General features: G+C 47.3%; 1 protein-coding gene across 3 annotated transcripts; it reads left to right on the top strand.

The window, feature by feature from the left end:
• The first annotated feature begins 2,519 nt into the window (after positions 1-2,519).
• Positions 2,520-12,102, top strand: pcdh18b (protocadherin 18b). 3 transcript variants are annotated; one of them, XM_026181930.1, is made up of 4 exons: positions 2,520-5,431; positions 5,760-5,848; positions 6,152-6,267; positions 10,563-12,102. In XM_026181930.1, the coding sequence occupies exons 1-4, from the start codon at positions 2,930-2,932 to the stop codon at positions 11,492-11,494; spliced, it is 3,639 nt and encodes a 1,212-aa protein (XP_026037715.1). In that variant the 5' UTR covers positions 2,520-2,929; the 3' UTR covers positions 11,495-12,102. The 3 variants fall into 3 exon arrangements, with proteins under 3 accessions (XP_026037715.1, XP_026037699.1, XP_026037706.1); XM_026181914.1 differs by having other exon boundaries at positions 2,521-5,431; positions 6,152-6,321; XM_026181921.1 differs by having other exon boundaries at positions 2,522-5,431; positions 5,793-5,848; positions 6,152-6,321; positions 10,563-12,101.
• Positions 12,103-13,541: the final 1,439 nt, after the last annotated feature.

The following is a 13,541-nucleotide window of genomic DNA, read 5'->3' as shown; positions in this document are numbered from 1 at the left end:
ACTGGTACAGTACTGGTACCAAGTACTTGGAGTACTTTATGTGTGTCTTCTGAAACCTGATGAGTCACTGCTGTCAGTGTGTGCTGAAACTGTCTGCACACACACGAGGCTCTGTGTGCAGTTCTGATGAAGTTCTGTGAAGACGTGTTGTGACGCGTGCATCTGGATGGACCATCCTGTGTTTCAGACACTGTGGAATTTTCTGCAAAGCTCGGCTCAGCTGCCTCTAACTCTGTAAAGTCGTAGGTGATGGTCCCGGTGTTGTGTACTGCTGTGTCAGACACAAGCATCTGTGCTTGCTGGTGTTGAGTTTGCAGGCGACTTCCTGTCATTAGGTTAGTCTCCAGCGCTCACACTTTGGAGAGCACTGGAAGTGGTGATCAGCTGACTTGCAGGCAGGGTCCTTCCTAGCCCCCCTCTCCTCCAGCCCAAATCCATTCATTCTCACACGATCTGACAGCATGGTAATGAAACAGTGGCAGATGCTCGCGTGCCCTGACAATGCTCCCGACGCATGCCGAGACCCCCAAACACCCCCACATGGGAGCGATGCTGAATATCTGCACAGAGCAGTGTAAATGACCGGGATTGGTTGTTCCCGACACAACGGCTGTTCTGGTGCAGATTATCCGAGCGTGTCACTGATCTTCATTCCATCAAGTCTTAGTCCAACTTTCTTCACGTCTAAATTGGGGGAAAATCCCGACAGCTGAATAGAAGCAGAGGAAGCCCGAGTATCACCCCACGTCTCCCAGCTTCCACCCTTAACCCCCCCTGCACCACTCATTCTATGGGAATGAGTGGGGGTGGGCTTGCTCCACCTGCTCCGCAGCCTTTGTCATGGGGATCTCCTGCTTCATTTCAATGACAAAGGTGCTGCACCCTCTTTTCACTCATGTTATGGTCCCTGAGGGCAAAGTCTCTGCATCCACCCCATCACACAGCCTGCTGCACATGAGCTGCCCAGGACCCTCCAGCAGCCACCCAACCCCCGTCTATATTATATTATATTATATTATATTATATTATATTATATTATATTATATTATAAAGATGACTGAACCTGTCCATCGCATTTAAATATAAGTGCTGCAGAGTTTGTTGGTTGAGGCTTGGTTGAAAGTTTCTGGGTTAGATGGGACCCTGGTGCTTGTTTCACTGAGTGTTCTGCGTCTGAACCTGGAACTAAACACAGTTCAGGCCATCGATGCAGTCTCAGCGGCTCACAGCATCGCTGCATGAAAACTAAATTAGTGCTTAGAGCTTCTAAGATGTGTCTGTTGACAATCAGCATCTGCAAACCGAATACTACATGGGTGTTGGGTCGGTCAGTGTGTGTGTGTGTGTGTGTGAGCTGGTGTCCATGTGTTTGCTCAGAGGCAGATGGCAGTGCAGAGCCTGTTCCCACGGGTCGCTCACAGGAATGTCAGATTGCGATGAAGTCCGTCACAGATCCAGCCTCGGACAGACTGCAGTGCTAATGTGGCTCCGGTGCGCAGAAGTGTGAGCAGCTCATTACTGTGTGAATAATCAAATGGACCAAATCTGTACTGTGGGCTTTGCGACACTGTGGGGTGTGGAGGTGTTTCTGTGGTGTCACCTCAGAACGAAAAGACACACTTATCTTGGTGTTTTGCTTCACTCACACAGCAGCCATGACATCAAGATAAAGTCCGTGTAGCAGACCACTGCCCGTCATTACTGAGCTCTGATAATAATCTGGCACCATCATAGCTGGGAACGCTCTGCTCTCAACTGGTCTGAGCTCAGCTCGTTGTCACCAGGCACTCTGAATGGATGCTAATTGTAGGCTGGGCTGCTTGAGGCTCGGCTCAGGATGGAGATCAGGGGAGCTGCAGATTCTGCCTCCACTGAACTCTGCAGCAACAAGAGGAGGTGGGGCTTTGTCAAGGGACACCTGTGGGGTCAGCTGGGGGGTCAGCACACTTTCAGTGATTGTGAGAATGCATTCTGAAAAGATTAGACACACAGACTGAGAGACGGACTGTCTTGTTCAGACAAACAGACTTTAGTGCTCAGTCACGTGACTACAGTGGCTAATGTGCATCCATGATACTTTGTAACTGATCAGTGTGAGACTGTCTCTCTCTCTCTCTCTCTCTCTCTCTCACACACACACACACACACACACACACACACACACACACACACACACACACACACACACACACACACACACACGGTGTGTTACTGCATTATAAGGACAGATTCGTAACTTTACTGTGCCCTGTCCTTATAATGATGATCTATAATGTGATCTAACGCAGCCGTGGTAAACACACTGGGTGTAACTGCTCGGCGTGTTGGCTCGTTGTTGTCCTCAAAGCCATAAGTTGGTGTTTTAGCCGCACGCGACAAAAGAGGTGGCATGCGCTGTCAATACAAGCGCGACCGTCAGTGTGCGACTGTGTTAACGGAGGCTGAGCCGAATGGATCGCGCTCCGGCCCATTGTTGTGACACACTTCTGCGGTGGGGGGACCGGGACCCTCCCCCCCGACCCGCACTCCTGTTGCTTAAAGGAGGCCATTCTGATTTAGGAGGACGGAGGAGTGTTTGTGTGGAAAAGAGACGGGGCGGGCGCAGAGAGGGGCGCGAGAAGAAAGACTAGCGCGCGCACACATTGACTTTTCTCTCTCTCTCTTTCAGTCACACAGAGTGGGAGGGAGCTTCCTCAGCCACAGACACACACACTCAGAGCATATGTGGAAGTGTGACAGAGCGGTCTGCGAGGAGAGAGGCGCAGTTTGTGTGTGTTCGTCTCCCACGAAACGACTTTCTTTATTTCTTCATCTCTCTTTGTGTCTCGTGCAGTTTTCCCAGGACGAACATGTCGCACTAAGGACACTCGTGTTCTCCACTGCGTGATCTCCCCTCTGTGGAAGTCATCCCTCGGTGTGAGCGCAGAAGATGGGGGCAAAAAGGAGGCAAAGAAAAGCGACCGTTTGGTCCTCGGCTCCACTCCAGCTCGCGCTGCTGCTCGCGCTCGTGCACGGCGCCAGCGGGAAGACTCTGAAATACAAAGTTTACGAGGAGCAGAAAGTGGGCACAGTCATCGCGCGGCTGAAGGAGGACGTGTCCGCGGTTCTGCCAAAGTTACCCAGCTCCCTGAGCTTTCGCTTCCGCGTGATGCAGCTGGGCGGCACGCCGCTGCTGGCCGTGCGCGAGGACGACGGACAGATCAGCATCGGCACCAGGATCGACCGCGAGAAGCTCTGCGAGAAAAACTCCAACTGCTCCATTGAATTCGACGTGGTCACGCTGCCCACGGAGTACCTGCAGCTGTTCCACGTAGAGGTGGAAGTCCTGGACATCAACGACAACTCTCCGCACTTTGCTCGCGCCATCGTCCCCATTGAGATCTCCGAGAGCGCGTCAGTGGGGACGCGCATCCCGCTGGACGGCGCTGTGGATGCGGACGTAGGGGAGAACTCTCTGCACACGTACTCACTCACAGCCAACAACTTTTTTAAAATCGACGTGAGGACCCGGACAGACGGGGCCAAGTACGCAGAGCTGGTGGTGATGAGAGAACTGGACCGGGAGGTGCAGGCCAGTTACCAGTTGCAGCTAACGGCCTCGGATAACGGGGTGCCCCCCAAGTCTGGCTCCACTCTGCTCAAGATCAGTATTTCGGATTCCAACGACAACAGCCCGGCCTTTGACGAACAGGCTTATGCAATCAATCTGCTAGAAAACTCTCCCCTTGGGACTCTGATTATTGATTTAAACGCCACGGATCCTGACGAGGGCACTAATGGGAAAATAGTTTACTCTTTCAGCAGTCATGTCTCACCAAAGATCCTGGAGACCTTTAAGATCCACCCTGAAAACGGCCACATTACTCTGATTAAAAAGGTGGACTATGAAACCGGTGCTTCCTACGAGCTGGATGTTCAGGCTCAGGACTTGGGCCCTAATTCCATTCCTGGACTTTGCAAAATCGTGGTCAAAGTTGTGGATGTCAACGACAATAAACCAGAGATAAACATTAACCTGATGACACCTGGCAAAGAGGAGGTGGCCTACATTTCAGAGGGGGCCCCTGTGGACACGTTCATAGCTCTGGTGCGTGTTGATGACATTGATGGAGGGCTCAACGGGGAGGTGGTGTGCAGGCTGCACGGCCATGGCCACTTCAGGCTCCAGAAGACCCACGAGAAGAACTATATGATTCTCACTAATGTCTCACTGGACCGTGAGAAGAGGTCAGAGTACAGTTTGACGGTCATAGCTGAGGACAGGGGCTCCCCCAGCCTTTCCACCATCAAACACTTTACCGTCCAGGTTCTGGATGAAAATGACAATCCTCCGTGTTTTGAGAAGAGCCGCTACGAGGTCTTTAAGTCAGAGAACAACTCTCCTGGAGCCTACCTGATGACAGTGGTGGCCTCAGATCCAGATCTGGGCACCAACGGTCAGGTCACTTACACCATCATAGACACGGTGGTACAAGACAGCCCCATTTCCACCTACGTCACCATCGACCCCTCTAATGGTGCCATCTATGCACTGCGCAGCTTTGACCATGAGGATGTCAGCCGGATCGCCTTCACTGTTCAGGCACGTGATGGGGGAAACCCCGTGCAGTCGGCCAATGCCTCCATCCATCTGACTGTTTTGGATGAAAATGACAACCCGCCCATCATTCACTCCCCCTCACTCCGGAATCATACCGCTGAGCTTCCCGTGTGGAAGTATGCATCCCCGGGTCAGCTGATCACCGCCCTTAAAGTCACAGACCGTGATGCTGGTGCCAACGGAGAGGTGAGCTGCACCATCATCGGTGGCAATGAGGATGGGCTGTTTGTGATGGATGCCCGGCGCTGTGAGCTCAGAACCAATGCCAGTCTGGAGCAGGCTCCGCGGGACATAATGGAGATCAGGGTGGAAGTGCAGGACAGAGGCATCAGCCCGCTGTCCACAGGAGCCCTCCTCAGGCTCTCTGTGCAGGAGAACATGGACATTCTCCCCTCTCTGTATCCTACTGGCTCCACCCAGGCCTCACTGGATCTCTCCCTCATTGTCATCATTTCTCTGGGTGCAGTCTGTGCTCTGCTGCTCATCGTGATGCTGATGTTTGCGACGGCCCGCTGCAGCCGTGAGAAGAAAGACCCCAGACACAACTACAACTGTCGCGTGGCGGAGAACAGCTACCAGAACCACCCTAAGAAGCCCGCCAGGCAAATCCACAAGGCAGACATCACCCTGGTCCCGACCGTCAATGGAACTTTACCTGTGCGTGCACACCCGCGCTCCCCCTCCCCTTCCCCTACACCTGAGAGAGGCACGCTGGGGAGCAGGCAGAGCCATCATAGCCGCCAGTCACTGAACAGCCTCGTCACCATCTCCTCCAATCATGTGCAAGAGAACTTTGCTCTGGAGCTGGCCCACGCCACTCCTCCTGTAGAGGTGAGAGGTTTACTCATTTTCTTTAAATGTCCATGGGATTGATGTAAACCTGATTTACATGTAATACTTTGAAGTATTTATACTTACAGTACCTTTTCATTTGAAGCCGTGCACGTGGTTTGTCATGTTACCGGGGTTACCTCCCGTGTTCTGTTCAGCTGTACGTGTCGTGTTTTTGTTGACCATCACAAAGTCATGCACTCCCTCAGCCCCCCCCCAAACATTGTCTTGTGGCCTTGCTTGTTGACTCCATTCATTTCCCCCTCTTCATTTTCCCTTTTATTTTGTCTTTTTTCCTTTCTTTTTGTTTTTTTTCTTGGCTTTGTAGCAAGTCTCACAGCTTCTGTCCATGCTTCATCAGGGCCAGTACCAGCCACGGCCAAGCTTCAGAGGCAACAAATACACCAGAAGCTACAGGTAACACATGCGTGAACGATGCTTTGTGTGCTGGCACACCTAGGCACACATGAGGAAGAGCCCTCTGAGCTCCTCCTTATGTCACAGTGCAACATTTCCACTGTTCTCAGCTCTGTTCTGGTCCAGTCGATTTTGGAGTTAAACTATATGCTCAATAACTTCACATCTGCATAATTTTATGTTAAAACCCTTCTGCAGAGCACTCTCAGTGAACCTTATTATTCATCAGTGTGGTGTCTTCATAAGCATGCTAATATTATTGGCAGTAATTCATGTATCAAATCTGCTTCTGGCTTTTTGCAGATATGCCCTGAATGAGATGGATAAGTTCAGTCTGAAGGACAGCGGACGGGGAGACAGTGAGGCCGGGGACAGCGACTACGAGCCCGGCAGGGAGTCCCCCATGGACAGGCTCCTCGGTGAGGGCTTTACTGAGATATATGCCCCTGATGGCCAGCACAGAGCACATGCAGGTACATCACAGTGCACTGCCCTCGGTAGATATGAAGCCAAGCTTCAGTCTTTATTTTGCTCAGCTTTATCCACCACTCTGATATTGTTCTTATAATAATTATACGTAGACTTGCTAAGAACTGTATCCATTAAACATGCAGATTCTTGGTTTGCTGATCTAACAGCTACAGGGATATTTATATTTTTGGTGATTTATCAGGTAATGGTGACAAGTGTTCCTGGAGGTTCACGCCAACAGCTCTAAACACAAACACTTTCAGCTTCTTTTCATATGAGATGATAAAATGTAGCAAATTATGGTAGCTGGCAGTCTGTGGCCTGCATGTTTGGTCGATTTATTTATTCAAATGAATTAAAGCAATACATCAATTTGGGAAATTCATTAGAGCATATGAGTCATCATTCACTGATGTTTCCATGGGTCACAAACTCTTTGAACGTGGCTCAAACTGGGCAACACCAGAGCTGCTTAACCTTTGCTTAGCAACCCCACCTAGAGGTCATCTGATGAGAACTGTGCTACACCCTCAATTCATTCTCTATACCACCGATACTAATAACATGCCATGTACTATATCAGTCCAGCCCTCGATGGTTGATGCTTTCTGGTTCCACTGACCACCGCCTAATTTCTCTCAACAAATCACATCATTTTTACTAAAATTTAATTAGCCAAGACCTGATTTGTGATTTAAGTGCTCATTTTCTTTCCTTTTAGGTCGTAAAGATATTAACCCTATTAAAGAGGTTTTCAAGTCAATTTTAAAAGAACGCTTGAGTTTCTCATACGTCACTGTAGTCATTTGTAGTCATGGTGTTCTCTGTGGACCACAGCTGAGAGGAACTTTACTGTGCTGGTTTGCATATTATGGGATTTTTGACTTTGCCCCCATTCTTTAGAGTGGAGTCGGAGGTCCTTTAGATCATCCTTAAAAACTAAAATGAATTTTCCACTTTACCAAGACATGAGTCTATTTGTGGGATGCTGGGAATACTGTGGCCTATAGACAGCTGTAATATGGCCGGGATCCTTACTGATTTCTATCACTGATTCAGTTTAGGCTCAGACAGTCAGATATTATAATTCTGATCATTTATCAGTACATGTCCATATCTTTATCTTTCATGTCAGAGCTCGTTTTGGAGAAAGAAAAAACAATAAAAAAAAACTGAAACTAAAAAAATAAGCTGCACATGTATTGACTTTGAAGGACTGTGAGTGACACTGTCATGAGGTTGTTGAGCCGTCATGTTGCTGGGCGGTCCCTCCTCTCTACAGCTGAGTTAACGAGGAAGAATGAGCACTTTGTAGTGACCATACTGACTGTGAAGTATTCTGCATGCTGGCATCACATGTGTGACAGGTTTGCATGCTAGTTGAGCAGGGTACACTCCGTCACATCCTGTAAAACTTTCACCGTGTCTTGGCTAACATCATACAGGCTACAAGCTTCTGCAGCATCTTTTATCACGCCATCCCTCTTCTCCCAGAGCTGCTGCTTCTTCCCGGCCAGCTTCCCACACAGCCATCACTTAATACCACATTTGAGCTACATCCCAATTAAAGTCGATTCAGACGGGCAGACAATCTCATCACTAACGCCTCCTCCTTCCCTCCCACCCCTTCTTTACAGCTTTGTAGAGGAGCTCCGCTCGTTAGGCGCTCTGCTTTTTCCCACCTTCAAACCTTCATTTCCAGCCATCCAAACCAAAGCTCTTATCTTGCTCTGATGAAACGGAGGCATTTAATTGCCACGAGGCGCAGAGTTGCTATGCAATCGGCTCAGAGTTGCGCTCATGATTAAACCCTGAAGAGCACAGTTACATCTCTAGGCTCACCTTTCTCCTTATGGATGCTTAGGCCACCTCCCACTCCCGGTCCACTGCAGCATAAAGTCAGCTCTCTGTTATTATGACTCAGTGTGGAAGCCTTAACCCCCGCCCCCTTGGATGTAACACAGAGCTTTGTTTCTTGCTTGTCTAGATGGAGAAGACAGGTTCTCTGTTTTTCACAGCTAATACACAGCTGTAGTACAGCGCCATCAGTAAAGCAGTACTTGCACATTTTACTCAATATTCACCTTTATTTAACACTTGTACTGCCTTTAAGCTCTTGTACATGAGTAACCCTGCTGGCTTACTTCTAATAGACCTCTGTGTAGCGCTGCTGATCAGCCTGATCACGTCTTTATATTTAGCACGAATACTGAGTAAACAGTGTCATTACATACAGGCAGGGAGACCTATTCAGGCACATGTAACAGTAATAGATTACTCCTCCAGGTTTAGATATCAGCCTGGGAACGTTCCTCAGGGGCCGATGACTGGAACTTTGTCTTAAATACAAAGGCATTAGTACAACGCAGTGTTTTCAAAGCTTGACTGGATGTCTCCTTTCCACTCTGACTCTTCTCCTTTGGTCTGTGCCTGCTTCACACAAAGCCAGAGTGCTCCTGTAAATCGTAGGCGTCAGTCCGATCACCGACGTTCACTGATCGTGCGTCCTCCTCTTAGCAGGAATAGAAGCTGAATTGGTTTACTGATCAAATCCAGTCTCTGAAGTAAACACACAGCGAACCATGTTGTCCTCAGTCCTCTCTGAAAAGTAAATCCCAGTTAGTCAGGAGGCTCTCATTTAACCTCCCAGGACCTGCGTCCACATATGTGGACATCACATTTTAGGTTGTCTAGACCAAAATACTAAATTTTGCTCTACAAGAGCCTGATATCCAGTTAAAAGGACATTATACTGCCATGGTTCTGTTGAAATTTAAAACGAATGTCCTCATATGTGAATCTCATTTTTGTCAAAAACAAAATCAGGTAAAAAATTCTTTATTTTTACATTCATCAGCCCAAATAGCAAAGAGGAATTAAACGTGCATGGCATGAAAGCGTTTGGGTCTTAGGAGGTTAATGTTTGTTTGATGTGGATTTTTGTTCCTTTTCTGTTTTCACACACCAGTCGCTCGGGTTAAATCTTTCATTTTTAGCCTTTCATCAGCGAGGTAGCCAATCTGCTTCTGCCCCCGCACTGTTTTCATCCTTCCACTGCACCCAAATGCACTTTTCATCCGCTCTAAGATGTATTATAAATGTTCCTTTCATGTTAATGAGGGGATAATGAAGTCCCTCAACAGCGTCACTGAAAAGCACCGCAGTCCTTTAATGAAGGCTTTAAGTTGGCATATTTGATTTGTCTAATTTATTCTTCAGAGATTTTCTATTTGAAGATTTAATATTGAAAAGAGTGACTTGAAAGGGAAAAATGCAGGGCTTTTAAAGGAGGAGTTATTTTGAATGGGTAATAGGCATTGATTGGCCCGGCTGAATCGTCTCTCTGTGGTGAAGTCGTTGGACGATAGACGGCAGAGCTCCTGCAAAGAGCCTCTCAGACTAATTAGGGCAGATTTCCAGAGACAGCCAAGCATGAAAAGAAAGAAACACCTGAGGACGGGCAGGCAAATGTTAGCTGGATGGAGACTTCTTCATTTCTGCCTGTTTACAGTATAAAATATGGACATACACAGGACATTATGGGATGCTTTTGAAAGTAGTTTGAAGTCATTTTTTCCTATTATGTTTGAAATTGTAAATATCACCAGTAGGCCCGTAGGTATGCACTTATTTTCTTGTGCATTGTGTATATTCATACAGTCATGTGGAAGAGAATGTTTCTACAAGAATCTATGACCTCATTTATGGCAGCGGTCCCAAACCCCCGGGCCGTGGACCGGTACCGGGCCGTGAGTCGTTTGGTGTTAATTCAATAGCAGGTAGAGCCATCCTTAGTAGCAAGTCAGTTTGATTTACATAGCATCAAATGACAACAACAGTCACTTCAAAGCACTTTATCTCATAATGTAAAGACCCGACAATAATCCTGAGAAACCCACCTGTGAGCAAACATGAAGGCCACACCTTTTCAGTCTTCTAATAGATGGTAGCTTAACACACGGCTAAATGTTTTAGATGGTGGTCACATTCGCTGATGATCAGTTTGATGAACAGTGAAAGAGAGAGGCTCTCCCACCAGTTCTGTGGAGAACCTTTTCAGTGTCCTGAGTGTACTATCAGGATTGAAACAAACCCATGTTCTGTGAGTTTTACTTTCCTGTTTAGGTTTTAGTAAAAGGTTTATCTTTAAATGACTCAAAACACAAGCAGGTTTAGTTTTGTATAGAGTGACCATATGGCTGCAGCTCACTCATGATTACTCATGCTTCTGTCTTCTCTGCAGCCATGAGGCTTTGCACAGACGAGTGCCGCGTTCTGGGTCACTCTGATCAGTGTTGGATGCCACCCCTGGCCTCCCCAGCCTCCTCTGACTACCGCAGCAATCTCTACATCCCCGGGGAAGAAGCCCGCCAAGCCAGTGACGTGTCTCAAGAAAAGACCCCGCAGCCCTGCACTGATACCGGCTCCGCCCGGAACCAGAGCTTCTCCACCTTTGGCAAGGACCTCGTTGGGGAGGACGGTGAAGACGAAGGGGGAGAAGGTGCCGGCAGCAACGAGGCCGCAGACGAAGACCTGTGTGGGACCACGTCTTTGCTTTCAGAGATGAGCAGCGTGTTTCAGAGGTTAATACCCCAGGGCCTGGACTCATATGTCCAGGTCAGTGAAAACCAGAAGGGGACTAGCCTGAGTGGGATGGGCGTGCCGATGACTGGATCTTTAGATCGCAGGAGGGGTCATTTGCCCGGCAAGCCCAGCCCCTCTGTACACCAACAGGGAGTGGCAGCCTGGGCTGCTAACACTCACTTCCAGAACCCAGGTAGCAGCATAGGCCCATCTGGCCACCACCAGGGCGGTAGCTACCACACGCTGAAACCAAGCACCAAGCTCAGCTCACAGAGCAGCAGCCACAAGGGCTCACAGGCGCCCAAAAACAGCCCCCAGAACAAGCCCCACAGCAGCCCTCTGCTTACAGCGCTGGTCAGCCCCACGCTGGTGCAGCCTCCCCCGGTGCCGGTGTCGGCGCCGCTCCCTGGGCCTTCCTCCAAGTGGCTGCCAGCCATGGAGGAGATCCCAGAGAACTACGAGGAGGACGATTTTGACTCGGTGCTCGGTCACCTTCAGGGCAAACGTAGCGATAGCCGGCATGAATTGGTGGACGCCAGTGATTTGGTGGCTGAGATCAACAAACTGTTACAGGATGTTCGGCAGAGCTAGACTTCCTGTTTATTCCCCGCCCCCTCAGTGCAGAATGAAGGTGAGGGTGTGTTGGTGGCAAAAAAGACCGAAAAGGAAATAACAAAGAAAAAAACAAGACCTGCAAGTGTCGTTAAAGTTGTGTTTCAGTTTTAATAATTGTGTTTTGTGAATGCTAAATATCCAAAAAAAAAGGTACACAATGTGACTGTATTTATCTTTGTATTTTGAAAATACATTTGTATACTTATATTTATAAAAAATGTATATAATTGTAATCAGAAGTCTATTTTTATATTTTAAATGCATGTTGAGTACACGTTGAATCAAGACTTTGACATGCGATTGACATTCGACATATTTAAATGGCTCTTTTGTATTGTGATTATTTTTTATTTGTCACTATAATATGTATTCATTAATATAATACTGAGTTAATAGACACTTGTGTTTGTGGATTATTGGTGCAGGGGATTGAAAAACAAATAAAATAATGCACAAACCCGACCGAGGTGTCTGGGTCACATTTTCTGTTGCACAGCAGGAATTTTTAGAGCTCCGCTTTCTTCCCAGGAAGATGAGGATGAGCGGAAATGGAACGGCTGCAGTCGACTGGATCAACCAAACATGCTGATAGAAAACAATGAAATCCACTTTACTGTCATTCTTTTCAATATGAGACGTATTTCAGACTAGATTTGATTTGCTGTAAACGTCCTTCTGTCAGGATTATTTATCAGTGCAGATGACGACCCGGGTGATCTGCAAACAACCCTTGTACACAACATATTCATTTTCCTTTACATGACAACACAACCTCTAATATATAGAGTACTGTTCAATAATTTAATCTTACCTGTGTTATATTTGAAACAGACTTCTGTGGGGTCCATGTGGATGCTGAGGTCACGTGAGTTGTGTCAAACATTTAGCTGTATTACCACCATCTGCTTGGTTCAAGACTTTGTACACACCACACGTTAGCTACAGCTATAATTCACCCTCCAAATTCTATTTGCAATCCTTTCTTCTTTCATTCTTTAACCAAACAATGCTGACCCATCAATCGAATGGCAGTACAAATCAGCATGCTTAATTGTTTAAATGAATACATTTTTTCTTATCTATGTACAGTCACGTCAAGGTGCTTTATACTGTAAACATCCTACAACCTTAGAGTGACACTTCAGCAATCAAACAACAAGTAGTTGGCAACAGAAGGAAGGAAAAACTCCCTGAGCAGAACCAGACTCTGGGAGGGGTGAACATCTCACCCTGGTTGGGGGTGAGGAGAGGAAGAGAGGACAGACATGCTGTGGAAGAGAGGCAGAGATTATTAATAACCCACGATTAAATTCAGAGAGGTCTGTTAACACATAGTGAGCAAAGAAGAAACATTTGTATGCTGACTTCTACTGATGGTGCCTAAGGGAAGCATGTATAATTTAAACAGAACTGGTCCTAGCACTGAACCCTGTGGAACTCCATAATTAACCTCAGTGTGTGAAGAGGACTCTCCATTTACATGCACAAACTAGAGTCTATTAGATAGATATGATACAAACCACTGCAGCGCAGTACCTGTAATACCTACAGCATGTTCTAATCGCTCTAATAGGATATTATGGTCGACAGTATCGAACGCTGCACTGAGGTCTAGCAGGACAAGCACAGAGATGAGTCCACTGTCAGAGGCCATAAGAAGATCATTTGTAACCTTCACTAAAGCTGTTTCTGTGCTGTGATGAGCTCTGAAACCTGACTGAAACTCTTCAAATAAGCCATTCCTCTGCAGATGATCTGTTAGCTGATTATAGTAGAGAGTAGTTTTTTTTTTGTTGTTTTTTTTGCCTGTCCCGTTTGGCTCTTTTGCATCAGAATTGTTGTCTAAAGGCAAAGAAAGATGCCCAACGGATTTACTTTACCAAACTGACCATCCCAGCCTTGCCGTAATGGTCCATTTGATTCACCTTTTATTGTTTATTTTATTTTCACTTACTGAATACGGGACAGACTTGACTGGGGGAAAGAAGGGGAGAAAGAAACAGGGAAAGAGAAACAGCTGAGA

Source organism: Astatotilapia calliptera, chromosome 2 (assembly GCF_900246225.1).
Source record: "Astatotilapia calliptera chromosome 2, fAstCal1.2, whole genome shotgun sequence".
NCBI classification, from domain to species: domain Eukaryota; kingdom Metazoa; phylum Chordata; class Actinopteri; order Cichliformes; family Cichlidae; genus Astatotilapia; species Astatotilapia calliptera.
The sequence above is the reverse complement of the archived record's forward strand: the minus strand, read 5'-3'. Positions and strand labels throughout refer to the sequence as shown.